The sequence below is a fragment of the Sciurus carolinensis genome, chromosome 11 (genome assembly GCF_902686445.1).
Source record: "Sciurus carolinensis chromosome 11, mSciCar1.2, whole genome shotgun sequence".
Lineage (NCBI taxonomy): Eukaryota > Metazoa > Chordata > Mammalia > Rodentia > Sciuridae > Sciurus > Sciurus carolinensis.
Window position 1 is genome coordinate 26429590 of NC_062223.1, and position 15399 is coordinate 26444988.

Below are 15399 nucleotides of genomic sequence, written 5' to 3' on the forward strand. Positions count from 1 at the left end.
CGCATGGAGACAGACACATAGGCCAAAGGCACAGAATAGAAGACACAGAGACAAACCTGCATGTCTACAGTCATCTGATCCTTGAAAAAGGTGCCAGAAATATACATTGGAGAAAAGACAGTCTTTTAACAGATGGTGCTGGGACAACTGGTTATCCATATGTAGAAGATCGAAACTAGATACTTATCTTGCACCCTGCCCAGAAGTCAATTCATGGATCAAAGACCTAGGAATTAGACCAGAAATGATGCAAGTCCTGGAAGAAAACATAGGGTCAACACTCCAGATTTAGGCACTGATTTTCTCAATAGAACCCCTAAAGCTCAGGAAATAATGCCAAGAATTAATAAATAAGATGGCATCAAATTAAGAAGCTATTTCACAACAAAGGAAACAATTACAAATGTAAAAAGAAAACCTACAAAATGGGAGAAAATCTTTGCTAGCTACTCATTTGGCAGAGGATTAGCATCTAGAATACATAAAGAATGCAAAAACTTAACTGGAAAACCAAATAACCCAATCAACCCAATTATCAATTAGGGAAATGAAAATCAAAACTACACCATTTCATCTCATACCAGTCAGAAAGGCATCCATCATGAAAATAAGCAATAATAAGCGCAAGAGAGGATGTAAAGAAACGAATCAACCCTTTTACACTGCTGGTGGAATTGTCAATTAGTATGACCACTGTGGAAATCAGTATTTCCATACATAATTTTGAGGTTCCTAAAAAGACTAGGTATGAAACCACTATATGACCCAGCTATACCACTCTTGGAAATTATCCTAAAGAACTGATGTCATAATACTATAATGATGCAAACATTGCCAAGTTATAGCAGCAGAATTCACAATAGCCAAATGGTGGAACCAGCATAGGGGTCCTTTAATGAATGAATAGATAAAAAAAAATGTGGTGTGTACACACAATGGGTTTTTATTCAGTCAAAAGAAAAATGAAATTATGGCATTTGTTGATAACTGAATGGAACTAGAGAGCATCATGCTAAGTGTAATAAGTCAGACTCATAAAGTTAATTGTCATTATGCTTTCTCTCATATATGGAGGCTAGAGAGGAAAAAAGAAAGAAAGTTTGTGTTGACTTTCATAAAAATTAAAGGGAGATCAGTAGATGAAGAGGTGGGAAAAGGGGAGGAATTATTGGGGAGTGATAATGGCCAAATCATATTGCTATATCATATGCATGCTGGAATATGTAAAAACATTAGGTACAAATATAATACACCAATAAAAAGTGTGGGTAGAAAACAATTGTCAGTCTTATATTTATTTTCCTGAATACAGTGTGTCCTTAAGACGTCTTCTAATTATTCCATCTATTTACATTTTTTGTAAAATTAATTCTTTTTAAAATATAACTGCTAACTTGAAATTGCTAACTTCCCATGAGCTTAAAATTGAATATCTTTCAATAGTTTCAAAAAAATTACAGCCATATCTGTTCAAGTATTTTGCCTACTCTGCTAGTTCTCTTTCTCTTCTCTTTTTGGAATTGTAATTAAATTAAATACCTAAGTGTATATTACAGTTTATTTTTTTGCAGGGCTAGGGATCAAATCCAGGGTTTTGTGCATGAAAGGTAAGCACCCAAACACTGAACTATCTTTGCAGCATTATTCTAAAAATTTTGCTCTATCTTTTGTACTTATTTTATACTATCTCCTGAATCTATTTTATTGCTCTTGTTTGGTATGCATAATATTTTTTAAACTTTCTTACAATTTACCAATTCTCTCTTCACCTATTTCTAATCTGCTATTAAATAAATCACATCTTTAATTTCAGTTGGTATGTATTTTAGTGTTTATAAGTCAATTTATTATTTCTATATGATTTACATATTTCCAAACACTGAGCCTATTTTAAAATGCTTATTTTTATTATCTGAATAATTTTTGTTTTTATTGTTCTTGCTTTTCAATCAGGCTTTGTCTTCTATATTTTTACTTGAGTGCCAAATACTGTGTGTAAAAATTTGCAGAGACAATTCAAGACTTTTAAATATTGCTTTCTTCTTTAGGAGAGGATTTCCTGTGTTTCTAGCTGGTAGTTAGTGTTGGAGAAGTAATAACAACAAATAGCCTTAATCCAATCAGGCAATAAGATGATGGACCTGGGTCCAAGCTCCTTTGAGGAAATTGTAGTGTTTACTGCCACCACTTCAGGAGTTAAAGCCCATTGTGGACTCACTGAAAAACCTGGCTATGTACAAAGGACACTTCTCTGCTTCACGGCAGACCATGAATTTCATTTTTCTTCAAGGTATGGTTTCTAAAAAAAGTCCCTGGATGAGGTTGTAGCTAGTGGTAGAGTGCTCGCCTAGCACATGTGAGGCACTGGGTTCCATCCTCAGCACCACAAAAAAATAAAATAAGGGCATGTGTCCACATACAACTAAATATATATATCTATATATTTATATATATTTACATATATATTTATATATATATTTATATTTATTAATATATATATATATCTTTTTTTTAAAAAGAAAGTCCATCTCTGATTGTCAAGCATTCATTTGTGGCTTTAAAAATGATCTAGATGCCCTTGAACAGAAGAATGGATAAATAAACTGTGGTATATATATACATACAATGGAATATTATTCAACCACAAAGAAGAATAAAATTATGGCATTTGCAGGTAAATGGATGGAATTAGAGAATATCATGCTAAGTGAAATAAGCCAATTCCAAAAAAACAAATGCCTAATGTTTCCCCTGATAAGTGGATGATGATACATAATGGGGATGGGGGTGGAGGATAAGAGAAGAATGGAGTAACTTGGATTATGTAGAGGGAAATGAGAGGGAGGAGGGAGTGGGGGTATGAAAGATGCTGAAATGAGACAGACATCATTACCCTATGTATATGTATGATTATATGAATGGTGTGAATCTACATTGTGTACAACCAGAGAAATGAAAAGTTGTACCCCATTTGTGTACAATGAATCAAAATGAAGTCTGTAAAATAAAAAAGAAAAAAAGAAAAAAATTATCTCATATCATAGAGAAAAGAGACCCTAAATGCAGTTTACACTCTGACTTTCCTTCAAAACATTGGCCCCACAGATACTTCATTCCTTGATGGTTTTATAATGTTGTCAATGCATGTGCAGTGTACATTTTTTTTCTAGCTCTTCTGGTTTGTCATACTTGAAGATTTACTGCAGAACAAGTGATTTTTGCTTTTATTTAAGTTATATTTATTTTCAATAGATATACATATGCACATATACATACATATATACACACAGTGTTCTGCGTTTGACAATAGATATGAGTTAAGCGTAATCATGATATATTATAGCATATGTAGAGGAAGTATCTGTAACTTGATATTTTCAATGTCTTTGTATTTCTGGAGTAAACAAATTCTGATTCTGGGCTGTCATAGGCATCATCTGGTCTGGTAAATGCTTTGTACCTCATTCAGATAAGCAAAATACATTACTTGTTCTTTGAAGTTAGCAGAAGTCCTCTGCTTTGCAGTTACAATTTATTCTGCAGTAACTAAGATTGCACAATACAGTTCTCCAGAATTAAACATACATTCATGTGCATTTTATCACTTATGAATAAGTGAGGCACAATGCTTAAATTTTTTTTTATATTAGAAGAAATACATATACATTTGAAGTGGCTGAATCTAATCAATTTGTTAGGTTAGTTGAAAAGAGTTAAATTTTGAGGGAGCTCATCACCTGATAAAGATCTTTACCTGGTTCAGAAAGGCATTTAAATGACCCCATATCTAAGGCATTATGATCCAGTACATGACTAAATGTACAATGACATTTGCTTGGTGAAGCCAATGGAAAGCCAGGTTTAGGCAATGACAGAGGAAACCTTTAGGCACTGTTCACTTGCTGGAAAATAATTATTTTCTTGTAGAAATAGTTATTTGATTAATATTGGAATCAATTGAATGGAGATCATTTTAATTCCATCTGACACAGATTCAGGTCTTGATCAAAAGTCTCCACTCCAACCAAAAGTGCAGAACAATGATGACCTCTATTTTCAAGAATTTCATTACCCTATGTACATGTATAATCTCATGAATGTATGAATCTACATCGTGCACAACCATAGAAACAAAATGATGTGCCCCATTTGGGTACAATGAATCAAAATGCAGTCTGTAAAAAATTTAAAAAGTCATATTAAATTAAAAAAAAAGAATTAGAACTTATTGACCTCAACGGACCCTCCAGTTCCAAGCTCCCTGCCTCTGACCATCGATGCTTCTTGGGCAAAAACACAGTAAGACTTTCCTTTGCTGGGGTGTGATTGGGTAAGGAAACTGGGGCTGCTTCTTCCTTCAGCCTGATTAAATGTCACTGGCTTCACCTAAATGTTTCATGATCTTGAAATCATAGTTTACTAGTCGTCACACTCTGGAATTTTTCTTTTCACATGGGATGTTTTTCATAGCATTTGGCAGTCAGTTACTCTTTCTTGGCAAGACCCAAATCTTCCTCTAGGGATTATTCAAGGGAAGGAACTTGCTCAGGAGAGATTACTTCATTTGAATTTGTTCCAAATATGCTAACAAACTTATCTATTTAAAGGAGCAATGGTGAAAGCATTTATAGACTGCATTTGTACACCTAAGTGGAAAGATTGGTTTCTGAAAATGCAAATTCTGCCCAAGTTGGAGCATGTCTTCAGCTGGTGTCTAGATCTTCAGGTGGATAAATGTTGTTTTGCTTGATTCATTGCTGCTTTCAGAAGTTTGTGGAAGGTCTCTCTTTCCTGGGATAAGATTACAGAGATTCAGGGACAAGTTTTTAATTAGAAGGGAAGGGGCCCTTGACAGATGCTGTTTGAGTGACTGCAAGGTTGAAGAGATCAGCCTCTACCTGTGAGAAACTTGCATCATCAACCTTTTCATGAGATTAAGTCCCAGCCTTTTCCTTGTTAGCTGCAGAACTTAATAGGTAGGCACCTGAATTACCATGAGTACTCAAAGTCAAGTCCATTTTGCTTTGCCATAATTGACTGAAAAGAGAAAAATCGTGTAACTAATTTTACTATTGTTAAATGTTTTATTCATTTATTTGTGCCACAGAGTAATGGGCTTAGCCAGATTAATTTGCACTAACCAGGTCAATTTTCATGCAAACATAGAAGCTTTGTTTTCCCACAAAAATTTTTCCAGTAGGTGAGAATACTCAACTACCTTTATACAGTAATTATTTTTGAAGAAACCTGTGTATTTATTTTTATTACTGCATTCCAACTATAAAAAATATTGGGTTAACTTGTGACCTATTTGTACATGCATGTAACATATTTAGATCATTTCTACCACCCTATTGCCCCTTCCTGACCTCTCCAGTAAATGACATTTAAATGTCCTTATGCCTTAGGCTTATACTTTTTTTCACACTTCTCTGAAAGGCTGAGATAATGGGACGTCAACATGGAAATATGAAAATCTATAACCACTTGGAAATTTTTATAGATTCACTGATCAGCCATACATTATCATATGTTCTATGATAACATACAGCTATAAGATATCTATAGTCACCCTCAGTGAAAGCAGTATTCATTTTTCTGGACCAAGGACAAGCCCCAAGATGTGAATTCATGAAACAACTGACAATGGATACTAGTTGAAAATTACTGTGATATACTGAAATATGACTAATGTCTTAAATGAAATATGTTCTCATTGGAGGTATCTGAGTTGGGATAATGAAGGTAGCCAAACACAGAAATTAATTAGAATTTCAAAGTACACTTGTTTTAGTATTGCTCTTTATCTGTACATTATTTTCCCTTTTGCTAAATAGTGATATATATTAAATGTCTAACAAATAAACCAGTGAATTTATTGCCTTAGTTTATGGGATATTTTAGTCTGCATAATATGCTAACAAGTAAGTATAATTGCTTTTAGATACATTTAAATTAAAAAATTGAAAATCACATAACATACCAAGTATGTTAGAATGTAAAGGAATAAATTTGTCTTATGTTCTGGAAAATTATATGATCTTTTATGTGTGAATCTTAAATTTATCTGGGCAAATGTATTGTTACATATACATAGAGAAAGTCATGCTCAGGGAAGTACCTCATCCACTATTACCTGGAGAGATTTATAAAATTGTTGTAAGGAACTATATATGATATTTTCCTATTATGGTTTTATGTTTTGAAAAAAATTATAAAGTACATTTTGTATACCCTATTTTTAACATGTAAATAATTTCTAATAGGAGATTTTTTTTTTTTATTTTTTATTTTTTTTTTATTTTTATTTTTTTTTTTTTACGTTTACATAGGGTAATGATGTTTATTATATTTTTCCCCTCCCCCCCACCCCTCCCACCCCTCCCACCCCTCCCACCCCTCTTTTCCCTCTACACAGTCCTTCTTTCCTTCATTCTTACTGCTCTCCTTAGCCTAACTCTAAACCTAACCCTAAACCTAATGCTAGCCCCTCCCACCCCCCATTATATGTCCTCATCCGCTTATCAGCGAGATCATTCGTCCTTTAGTTTTTTGAGATTGGCTTATCTCACTTAGCATGATATTCTCCAATTTTGACCATTTGCCTACAAATGCCATAATTTTATCATTCTTCATTGCGGAGTAATATTCCATTGTATAAATATGCCACAGTTTCTTTATCCATTCATCAACTGAAGGGCATCTAGGTTGGTTCCACAATCTGGCTATGGTGAATTGAGCAGCAATGAACATTGATGTGGCTGTATCTCTGTAGTATGCTGATTTTAAGTCCTTTGGGTATAGGCCAAGGAGTGGGATAGCTGGGTCAAATGGTGTTTCCATTCCAAGCTTTCTGAGGAATCTCCACACTGCTTTCCAGAGTGGTTGCACTAATTTGCAACCCCACCAGCAATGTATGAGTGATCCTTTTTCCCCACATCCTCGCCAACACCTATTGTTGCTTGTATTCTTGATAATCGCCATTCTAATTGGGGTGAGATGAAATCTTAGGGTAGTTTTGATTTGCATTTCCCTTATTACTAGGGATGTTGAACATTTTTTCATATATCTGGTGATTACTTGTACATCTTCTTCTGTGAAGTGTCTGTTCATTTCTTTAGCCCATTTGTTGATTGGATTATTTGTATTCTTCGTGTAGAGTTTTTTGAGTTCTTTATAGATTCTGGAAATTAGCGCTCTATCTGAGGTATGGTTGGCAAAGATATTCTCCCACTCTGTAGGTTCTCTCTTCACATTTCTGATAGTTTCCTTTGCTGAGAGAAAGCTTTTTGGTTTGAATCTATCCCAGTTGTTTATTCTTGCTTTTATTTCTTGTGCTATGGGAGTCCTGTTAAGGAAATCTGATCCTGAGCCAACAAGTTGAAGATTTGGACCTACTTTTTCTTCTATAAGATGCAGGGTCTCTGGTCTGATTCCGAGGTCCTTGATCCATTTTGAGTTGAGTTTTGTGTAGGGTGAGAGATAGGGGTTTAGTTTCATTCTATTGCATATAGTTTTCCAGTTTTCCCAGCACCATTTGTTGAAGAGGCTATCTTTTCTCCATTGCATATTGTTGGAACCTTTGTCTAGTATGAGAAAATTGTATTTATTTGGGTTTGTGTCCATGTCCTCTATTCTGTACCATTGATCTACCTGTCTATTTTGGTACCAATACCATGCCGTTTTTGTTACTATTGCTTTGTAGTAGAGTTGAAGATCTGGTATTGCAATACCCCCTGCTTCGCTCTTGCTACTGAGGATTGCTTTAGCTATTCTAGGTTTTTTATTCTTCCAGATGAATTTCATAATTGCTTGCTCTATTTCTGCGAGGTACATCATTGGGATTTTAATTGGAATTGCATTGAATCTGTATAGAACTTTAGGTAGTATAGCCATTTTGACCATATTAATTCTGCCTATCCAGGAACATGGGAGATCTTTCCATCTTCTAAGGTTTTCTTGAATTTCTTTCTTTAGTGTTCTGTAGTTCTCATTGTAGAGGTCTTTCACCTCTTTTGTGAGATTGATTCCCAAGTATTTTATTTTTTTCGATGCTATTGTGAATGGAGTAGTTTTCCTAATTTCTCTTTCTGAAGATTCATCACTTATGTATAAAAATGCATTGGATTTATGAGCATTGATCTTGTAACCTGCTACTTTACTGAATTCACTTATGAGTTCTAAAAGTTTTCTGGTAGAATTTCCAGGTTCCTCTAAATATATAATCATGTCATCAGCGAACAGGGATAGTTTGAGTTCTTCTTTTCCTATTCGTATCCCTTTAATTTCTTTGGTTTGTCTAATTGCTCTGGCTAGAGTCTCAAGGACGATGTTGAATAGAAGTGGTGAAAGAGGGCATCCCTGCCTTGTTCCAGTTTTTAGGGGGAACGCTTTCAGTTTTTCACCATTTAGAATGATATTAGCCATGGGCTTAGCGTAGATGGCCTTTATAATGTTTAGGAATGTTCCCATTACCCCAATTTTTTCTAGTGTTTTGAGCATGAAGGGATGCTGTATTTTATCAAATGCTTTTTCTGCATCTATTGAAATAATCATGTGATTCTTAACTTTAAATCTGTTGATATGGTGAATGACATTTATTGATTTCCGAATGTTGAACCAACCTTGCATCCCTGGGATAAAACCCACTTGATCGTGGTGCACTATCTTTTTAATATGTATTTGTATGCGATTTGCTAAAATTTTGTTGAGAATTTTTGCATCGATGTTCATTAAGGATATTGGTCTGAAATTTTCTTTCCTTGATGTGTCTCTGTCTGGTTTAGGTATCAGGGTGATATTGGCTTCATAGAACGAGTTTGGTAGGGTTCCCTCCTCTTCTATTTCATGGAATAGTTTGAGGAGTATTGGAATGAGCTCTTCTTTAAAGGTTTTATAGAACTCGGCTGAGAACCCATCTGGTCCTGGACTTTTCTTTGTTGGTAGGCTTTTGATGACCTCTTCTATTTCATTGCTTGAAATTGGTTTATTTAAGTTGTGTATGTCCTCCTCGTTCAGTTTAGGTAGTTCATATGTCTCTAGAAATTTGTTGATGTCTTCAAGGTTTTCTGTTTTGTTGGAGCATAGATTTTGAAATAGCTTCTAATTATGTTTTGTATTTCACTCGTGTCTGTTGTGATGTTTCCTTGTTCATTCCGAATTTTAGTAATTTGAGTTTTCTCCCTCTTTCTCTTTGTTAGTGTGGCTAAGGGTTTATCAATTTTATTTATTTTTTCAAAGAACCAACTATTTATTTTATTAATTTTTCCGATTGTTTCTTTTGTTTCGATTTCGTTGATTTCGGCTCTGATTTTAACTATTTCCTGTCTTCTACTACTTTTGGTATTGGTCTGCTCTTCTTTTTCTAGTGCTTTGAGCTGTAGTGTTAACTCGTTTATTTGTTGATTTCTACTTCTTTTTTTGAATGCACCCCATGAAATAAATCTTCCTCTAAGTACTGCTTTCATAGTGTCCCAGAGATTTTGATATGATGTGTCTTTGTTCTCGTTTACTTCTAAGAATTTTTTTATTTCCCTCCTGATGTCTTCTGTTATCCATTCATCATATAATAGTGTATTATTTAGTCTCCAGGTATTGGAGAAGTTTCTGTTTTTTATTCTGTCTTTTATCTCTAATTTCAATCCATTATGATCTGAGAGAGTACAAGGTAGTATGTCTATCTTCTTGTATTTACTAACAGTAGCTTTGTGGCATAAAATATGGTCTATTTTAGAGAAGGATCCATGTGCTGCTGAGAAGAAAGTGTATTCATTCTTTGTTGGATGGTATATTCTATATATGTCCGTTAAGTCTAAATTGCTGATTGTGTTGTTGAGATCTATAGTTTCTTTATTCAATTTTTGTTTGGACGATCTATCCAGTGGTGAGAGAGGTGTGTTAAAATCGCCTAGTATTATTGTGTTGTGGTCTATTTGATTTCTGGAATTGAGAAGGATTTGCTTGACGTACGTGGATGAGCCAATGTTCGGGGCATAGATATTTATGATTGTTATGTCTTGCTGATTTATGCTTTCTAATAGGAGATTTATTCTGGTGAAAGCCAGCATTAATGATTAAAGAGATTAACATTATAGGAAGTAAGATGTGAAATTTGGTCATGTACTATACTACATTGTTAAGTTTTCCAGCAGGTTTAACTTTATTGGTCTATGGCTTCAGCAATTCCTGAATCAGATGGAAGCATTTATACGACCAAGACATGTAGAATGTTCATCAGAACTGACTTCTAAAGGAAACTGAGACTCTTTCTACACATGTCCTCTTCCACTGCCAAGTCCGTGTGAACAGAATCCTCTGTTTTTTTTTTTTTTTTCTTGTTTATATATGTTCCCTCACAGGTAAATATCACTCTTGTGCATATATATATATATATATATATTAGATACATGTTAGATATATATACATAGCCAACCGGAAAGTAGATACAAATATATATTAGATATATATTAGATATTTTCTAATATGTATTAGATATTTTCTAATAGTATTTATCCTATGTCCAAAAGGTGTTCATGTATCATAGGAATACCATTCTTTATACCTAGAGTATGTCTACTAAATTGACTGAGATCCTGATGATTTATTCTGATCCAATGCTCACAGTGAAACATTCAGAAAATTAAATGGGTATTGTTTATTCAGGTTTTACCAAGTGTCCATCTGTATTCTAGGCATTTTGTATGTAAAAAAAAAAGCAAACTTCAGAGGCAGATGCTATGGCAATCCTTATGCTAAAAATGATGAAGTGCAGACACAGGGAGGTTTATTCAGTTGCTCATGCATGGACCTAAGTGACAGAATACAAGCAATGCATCTCCAAAGTCCATGGTATTCTTCATGGTGCTTTGTTTTCTCTCCAAGGAAGTCTTGGGTCCTGTCTGGTACACAGTGAGAAACTTAAGAGTCATTATTTGGTCACTATAGTTATCATACCCCATAACTACTGTTTGGCACCTTTCAAGCAATAGTCATAATCTTGGAAATTGTTATTTGATTATAAAATATGAAAAAAGAACAAAATGTCAACAGAAAAAAACAAGTTTGAGCTGCACTAATAATGTTGGACATAGTTGGACTAGAAAGGATTCTGGGATCATTTAGGTCAATTCCTGTATCTTCCAACATGCAAACTGAGACAGATTTGTAATTGCATTTAGAACATGACTGATACTTGTGCTTTCTTACACTGAGTATGGATTTTCCACTTGAGGATGTTGTTTTTCAGAGTATGTACACTGAAGTCCTATTTTTGAGCACTCTCGATTCCTAGGAAACTTTGCATATACAACCTTGTCCCACTATTTACTACATCTATTTTCAGTTACTATTTCTTTTTCCTTTATTGCCTATGTCAATCTAGGAGTTCTGAAAATAAAGTACTAGCACCTAATGTAGTAGTTGATAATAGTCATGAGATAGTTCACTTGGGTTAAAAAATATTTGGTGTAACTTCTGAAAAGGATGATAGAGTCAGATGAAATGAATGCCATAGGCAGCAATGTGACAATTACTTGTGTAGCTATTTGATACACTTCAAAGTCCATTTTTTTTTTTTTTTTGAAATTTAACAAGAGATTCCCAAAGACTAAACATCCTTTGTGAAGTGAAAGACTGGTCATCTGATTAATCACAGTGGGATGCAATTGGACTGAGTCAGATATTTCAGAAGTGTTAATTCTGATGTTATACAGATAATATTGTAAAGTTACTCCCTTCAAATGCGACCAACTCAAAGGACTATGTCACTTTATATTTTTAGAATTTGTTACTGATAGAGAATAGGTATTGGAAAGCAGGAAATCTTTCCCTATCCATTAATGTTGAGAAACACGTTTTCAATATGCATTATTAAATATGTAAATGACTGTTGGCTTTTGACTACTCTCCTCTATAGAGTATCAACTAAGGCTGAGAGAAAAAATAATTAAACTTTAGATCCCAAGCAATCATTAGGAGAAATAGAATAATCTATAGAAAGCTTACTGGGCTCCTTGGAAGAGGATTTTAACAGATGCTTACTAACCATTTTTGTATTTTCACCACTGTAGAAGATAGAAAGATGAAGGTGTGCTTCGTGACAGAGGGAACTTAGAGACCTGCTCACAATTTCATGGCAGCTCCTATTCTCCTGAACCCTCGTCTCTGAAACAAATCTCATGGGAGAGTAAATGGGACAGATTAATAAAGTCACAGAATTTGTCCTCCAGGGCCTCACCCAGGATCCTGATGGACAAAAGGCATTATTTGTCATGTTTTTGCTCATCTACATTGTGACGATGGTGGGCAACCTGCTCATTGTGGTGACTGTCATTGCCAGCCCCTCCTTGGACTCCCCCATGTACATCTTCCTTGCCTATCTGTCACTCATGGATGCCGTCTATTCCACTGCCGTCTCACCCAAGCTGATTAAAGATTTACTCTGTGATAAGAAGACAATTTCCTTCCCAGCATGCATGGGCCAGCTCTTCATAGAACACCTGTTTGGGGGTGCTGAGGTCTTCCTTCTGGTGGTGATGGCCTATGATCGCTATGTGGCCATCTGTAAGCCACTGCACTACTTGAGCATCATGAACAGGCGGGTTTGCATCCTCCTGTTGGTGGTGGCCTGGGTGGGAGGTTTTGCACACTCTGTGGTTCAGCTTGCCTTTGTGTACAATCTCCCCTTCTGTGGTCCTAATGTCATTGACCACTTCATCTGTGACATGTACCCATTACTGGAACTTGCGTGCACTGACACCTACTTTATAGGCCTCACTGTGGTTGCCAATGGTGGAGCAATCTGTATGGTCATTTTAATCCTTCTCCTGATCTCCTATGGGTTCATCCTAAACTCCCTTAAATCCTACAGCCTGGAAGGGAGGCGCAAAGCCCTGTCTACCTGCAGCTCCCACATCACGGTGGTTGTCCTCTTTTTTGTTCCCTGTATTTTTATTTATGTCAGACCTGTTTCTACCTTTCCTATTGATAAACCCATAAGTGTGGTTTTCACAGTTATCACTCCCATGTTGAATCCTTTAATATATACCTTAAGAAATGCAGAGATGAAAAACGCTATGAAAAAACTCTGGTGTAAAAAGTTAACTACAGGTAAAATAAGAATGGATCTCCCACGTTGAATCCTTTTGGTAAGAATTCTAAAACAAGTAACAGGTGGCAAATTCTAACAAAGATTGGTGTGGTCAACTCAATGTATTCTCCCGGGATGCTTTTCTCTATTTATAATCATCAAAGAGCAGAATAAATTATCTTTTGAATGTAGTATCAACTTTGAAGAGAATTTGTGATGATGTATAAAAGGTACAGGTGTCTGTTCTTTTATAAGTAAAAGTAAAATGCAGCTCACCTTAAAATTTATTTTTTCAATTTATATTAAAAGAAGACTTTAAATAAAGTGTTTATTTTTAAATAAAAAAGAAGCAACTTTTGAAAATTTGATATCATCCAAAAAATGAGAAAGTAATTTGACTAATAGATAAATTCATGGAAACAAAAAAGTAATTCTTAAATCTTAATATTCATTATTCTATCAGTATGGCACATTTCTGTAGCTGCCTATATATTTTGTTTTAAAATTAATTTTATTTGGTATTCAATATAATTTTTTTGTTCAAGACATTAGCAGTGAATGATTTTTTTAAGTGGGGATGTCACTGAAGAAAACCAATTTGAGTTCTTGATTACAAAGCAGGTACTTGGTTTTAGAAAAACCTCTAATCCAGGTTGTAAAGACTTTTGTCTTTCCCTGCTTTAGTGATCATATGTGGTTTTACTGTTCTTTGAAGAATAAGTGAAGCTTATTTCGTGTCTCATTGAAAATATCTATCCCTTGGCCAGCATCTCCTCATCTCCCTTAGTCCAATTTCTGGTAACCACCACTCTGCTATTTCTGAGTTTAGCCTTTTAGATTACACACATAAATGTGAATTCACAGTGTTTGTATTTGTGCACCTGATTTATTTTACCTAACATAATGCCCTGCAGGTTAATACATGTTACTATACATGAAAGAATTTCCTTGTTTATATGACTGAGTAATATTTCCTTGTGCATATACCACCTTTCCTTTATCCATCCATCCATTCATCCACTGATGGACACTCAGCTGATTGTGTATCTTTTCTATTGTGAATAATGCTACAGTGAAAATAGAAGTGCAGATTCTCTTAGAGATACTGATTTCATGCTCTGTAAGTGTAGACCCAGGAGTGGGATTGCTGGATCTGTGGTAATTTCCCTTTACTCACATCCTCAGCAACATCTGCCTTTCATATTTTTTTAAAATAGCCATTCTATTGCTCTGAGGTGTTATCTCTTTGTGGTTTTAATTTCATTTCTGTGCTGTTCTTGAGAAATGGTCAATCAGATTTTTTGCCCATCTTAAAATCAGGTTTTTTGTTTTCTTACCATTACTACTGTCATTATTAATTTTCTTTTGTTCTAAAACCATTTGTAACACACTCCTAAAAAATCATCCCACGTTCATTATATCTAATGTTTAATATTTTTGCATTTCTACATAACCTTCGTCAGGTTGATTGTCCATATGCAAATGTCCTTTTAGTTTATCTAAGCAGATTTTGATAAGAGTGCCACCCCCAAAACTCTTATTAAAACAATATATTCCAACATTGATATTAGAATTTCATAAAGTTACATAAATCTACTAGAATTTTGGTCATAATGTATATAATGTATAATTAATTTGGAAAAGAATTGACATCTTGATCATATTCAATCCTTCTATTTGAAAGCATAAACAATCTATCTTTTTATTTAAAACTTTGAGATTCTTCAGCAATTCTTCATGTTTGTTTCCATAATATAAATCTTTCACTTTTTTGTTCGAGTTTATATTTTGTAATTCGGGTTGCCTTAATTAAAGATATCCTTTCTACATTTTATTTTTTACATCACTGTTACTTGTATTCAAGAAAGTCTAACCTCGAATTCAGTCACTTTACTCACGTCCCTTAGTAAAATGACAGATTTTCAGTTTACTCTTTTGGATTTGCTTGATTAAAAAATGATACTGGGCTGGGATATAGCTCAGTTGGTAGAGTACTTGCCTTGCAAGCACAAGGCCCTGGGTTCTAATCCCCAGCAAAGCAAAAAAAAAAAAAAAAAAAAAGGATACCATCTTAACTACTGATTTTCTTTCCAGTATTTGTCAAACCTCTCATTATTATAATATTATAATGGTTAGTATAGGAAAACAGGGATTCATAACCGCAGAGTTCAAATTCCCATCTCAGCTGGTCCTTTTCCTTCATCCACCTTTCTCATTCTGGTGCTCATGAGGAATATGAATTTAATTTTTACTATACAAAATTTAAAATTCTGAAATAATAATGAGAATATCTTGATATTTATTGTTCTTTG

The 15399-nt window shown here is 34.5% G+C and overlaps 1 protein-coding gene across 1 annotated transcript; it reads left to right on the top strand.

Annotated features, from left to right (window-relative positions):
- The first annotated feature begins 12188 nt into the window (after positions 1-12188).
- LOC124958969 (olfactory receptor 4A16-like) lies at positions 12189-13136 on the top strand. The gene has a single exon (XM_047517591.1). The coding sequence runs from the start codon at positions 12189-12191 to the stop codon at positions 13134-13136; it is 948 nt and encodes a 315-aa protein (XP_047373547.1).
- Positions 13137-15399: the final 2263 nt, after the last annotated feature.

What these genes read in the sequence shown, in the direction of transcription:
- LOC124958969 (XM_047517591.1), top strand. Translation starts at nt 12,189, where the DNA reads ATGGGACAGATTAATAAAGTCACAGAATTTGTCCTCCAGGGCCTCACC.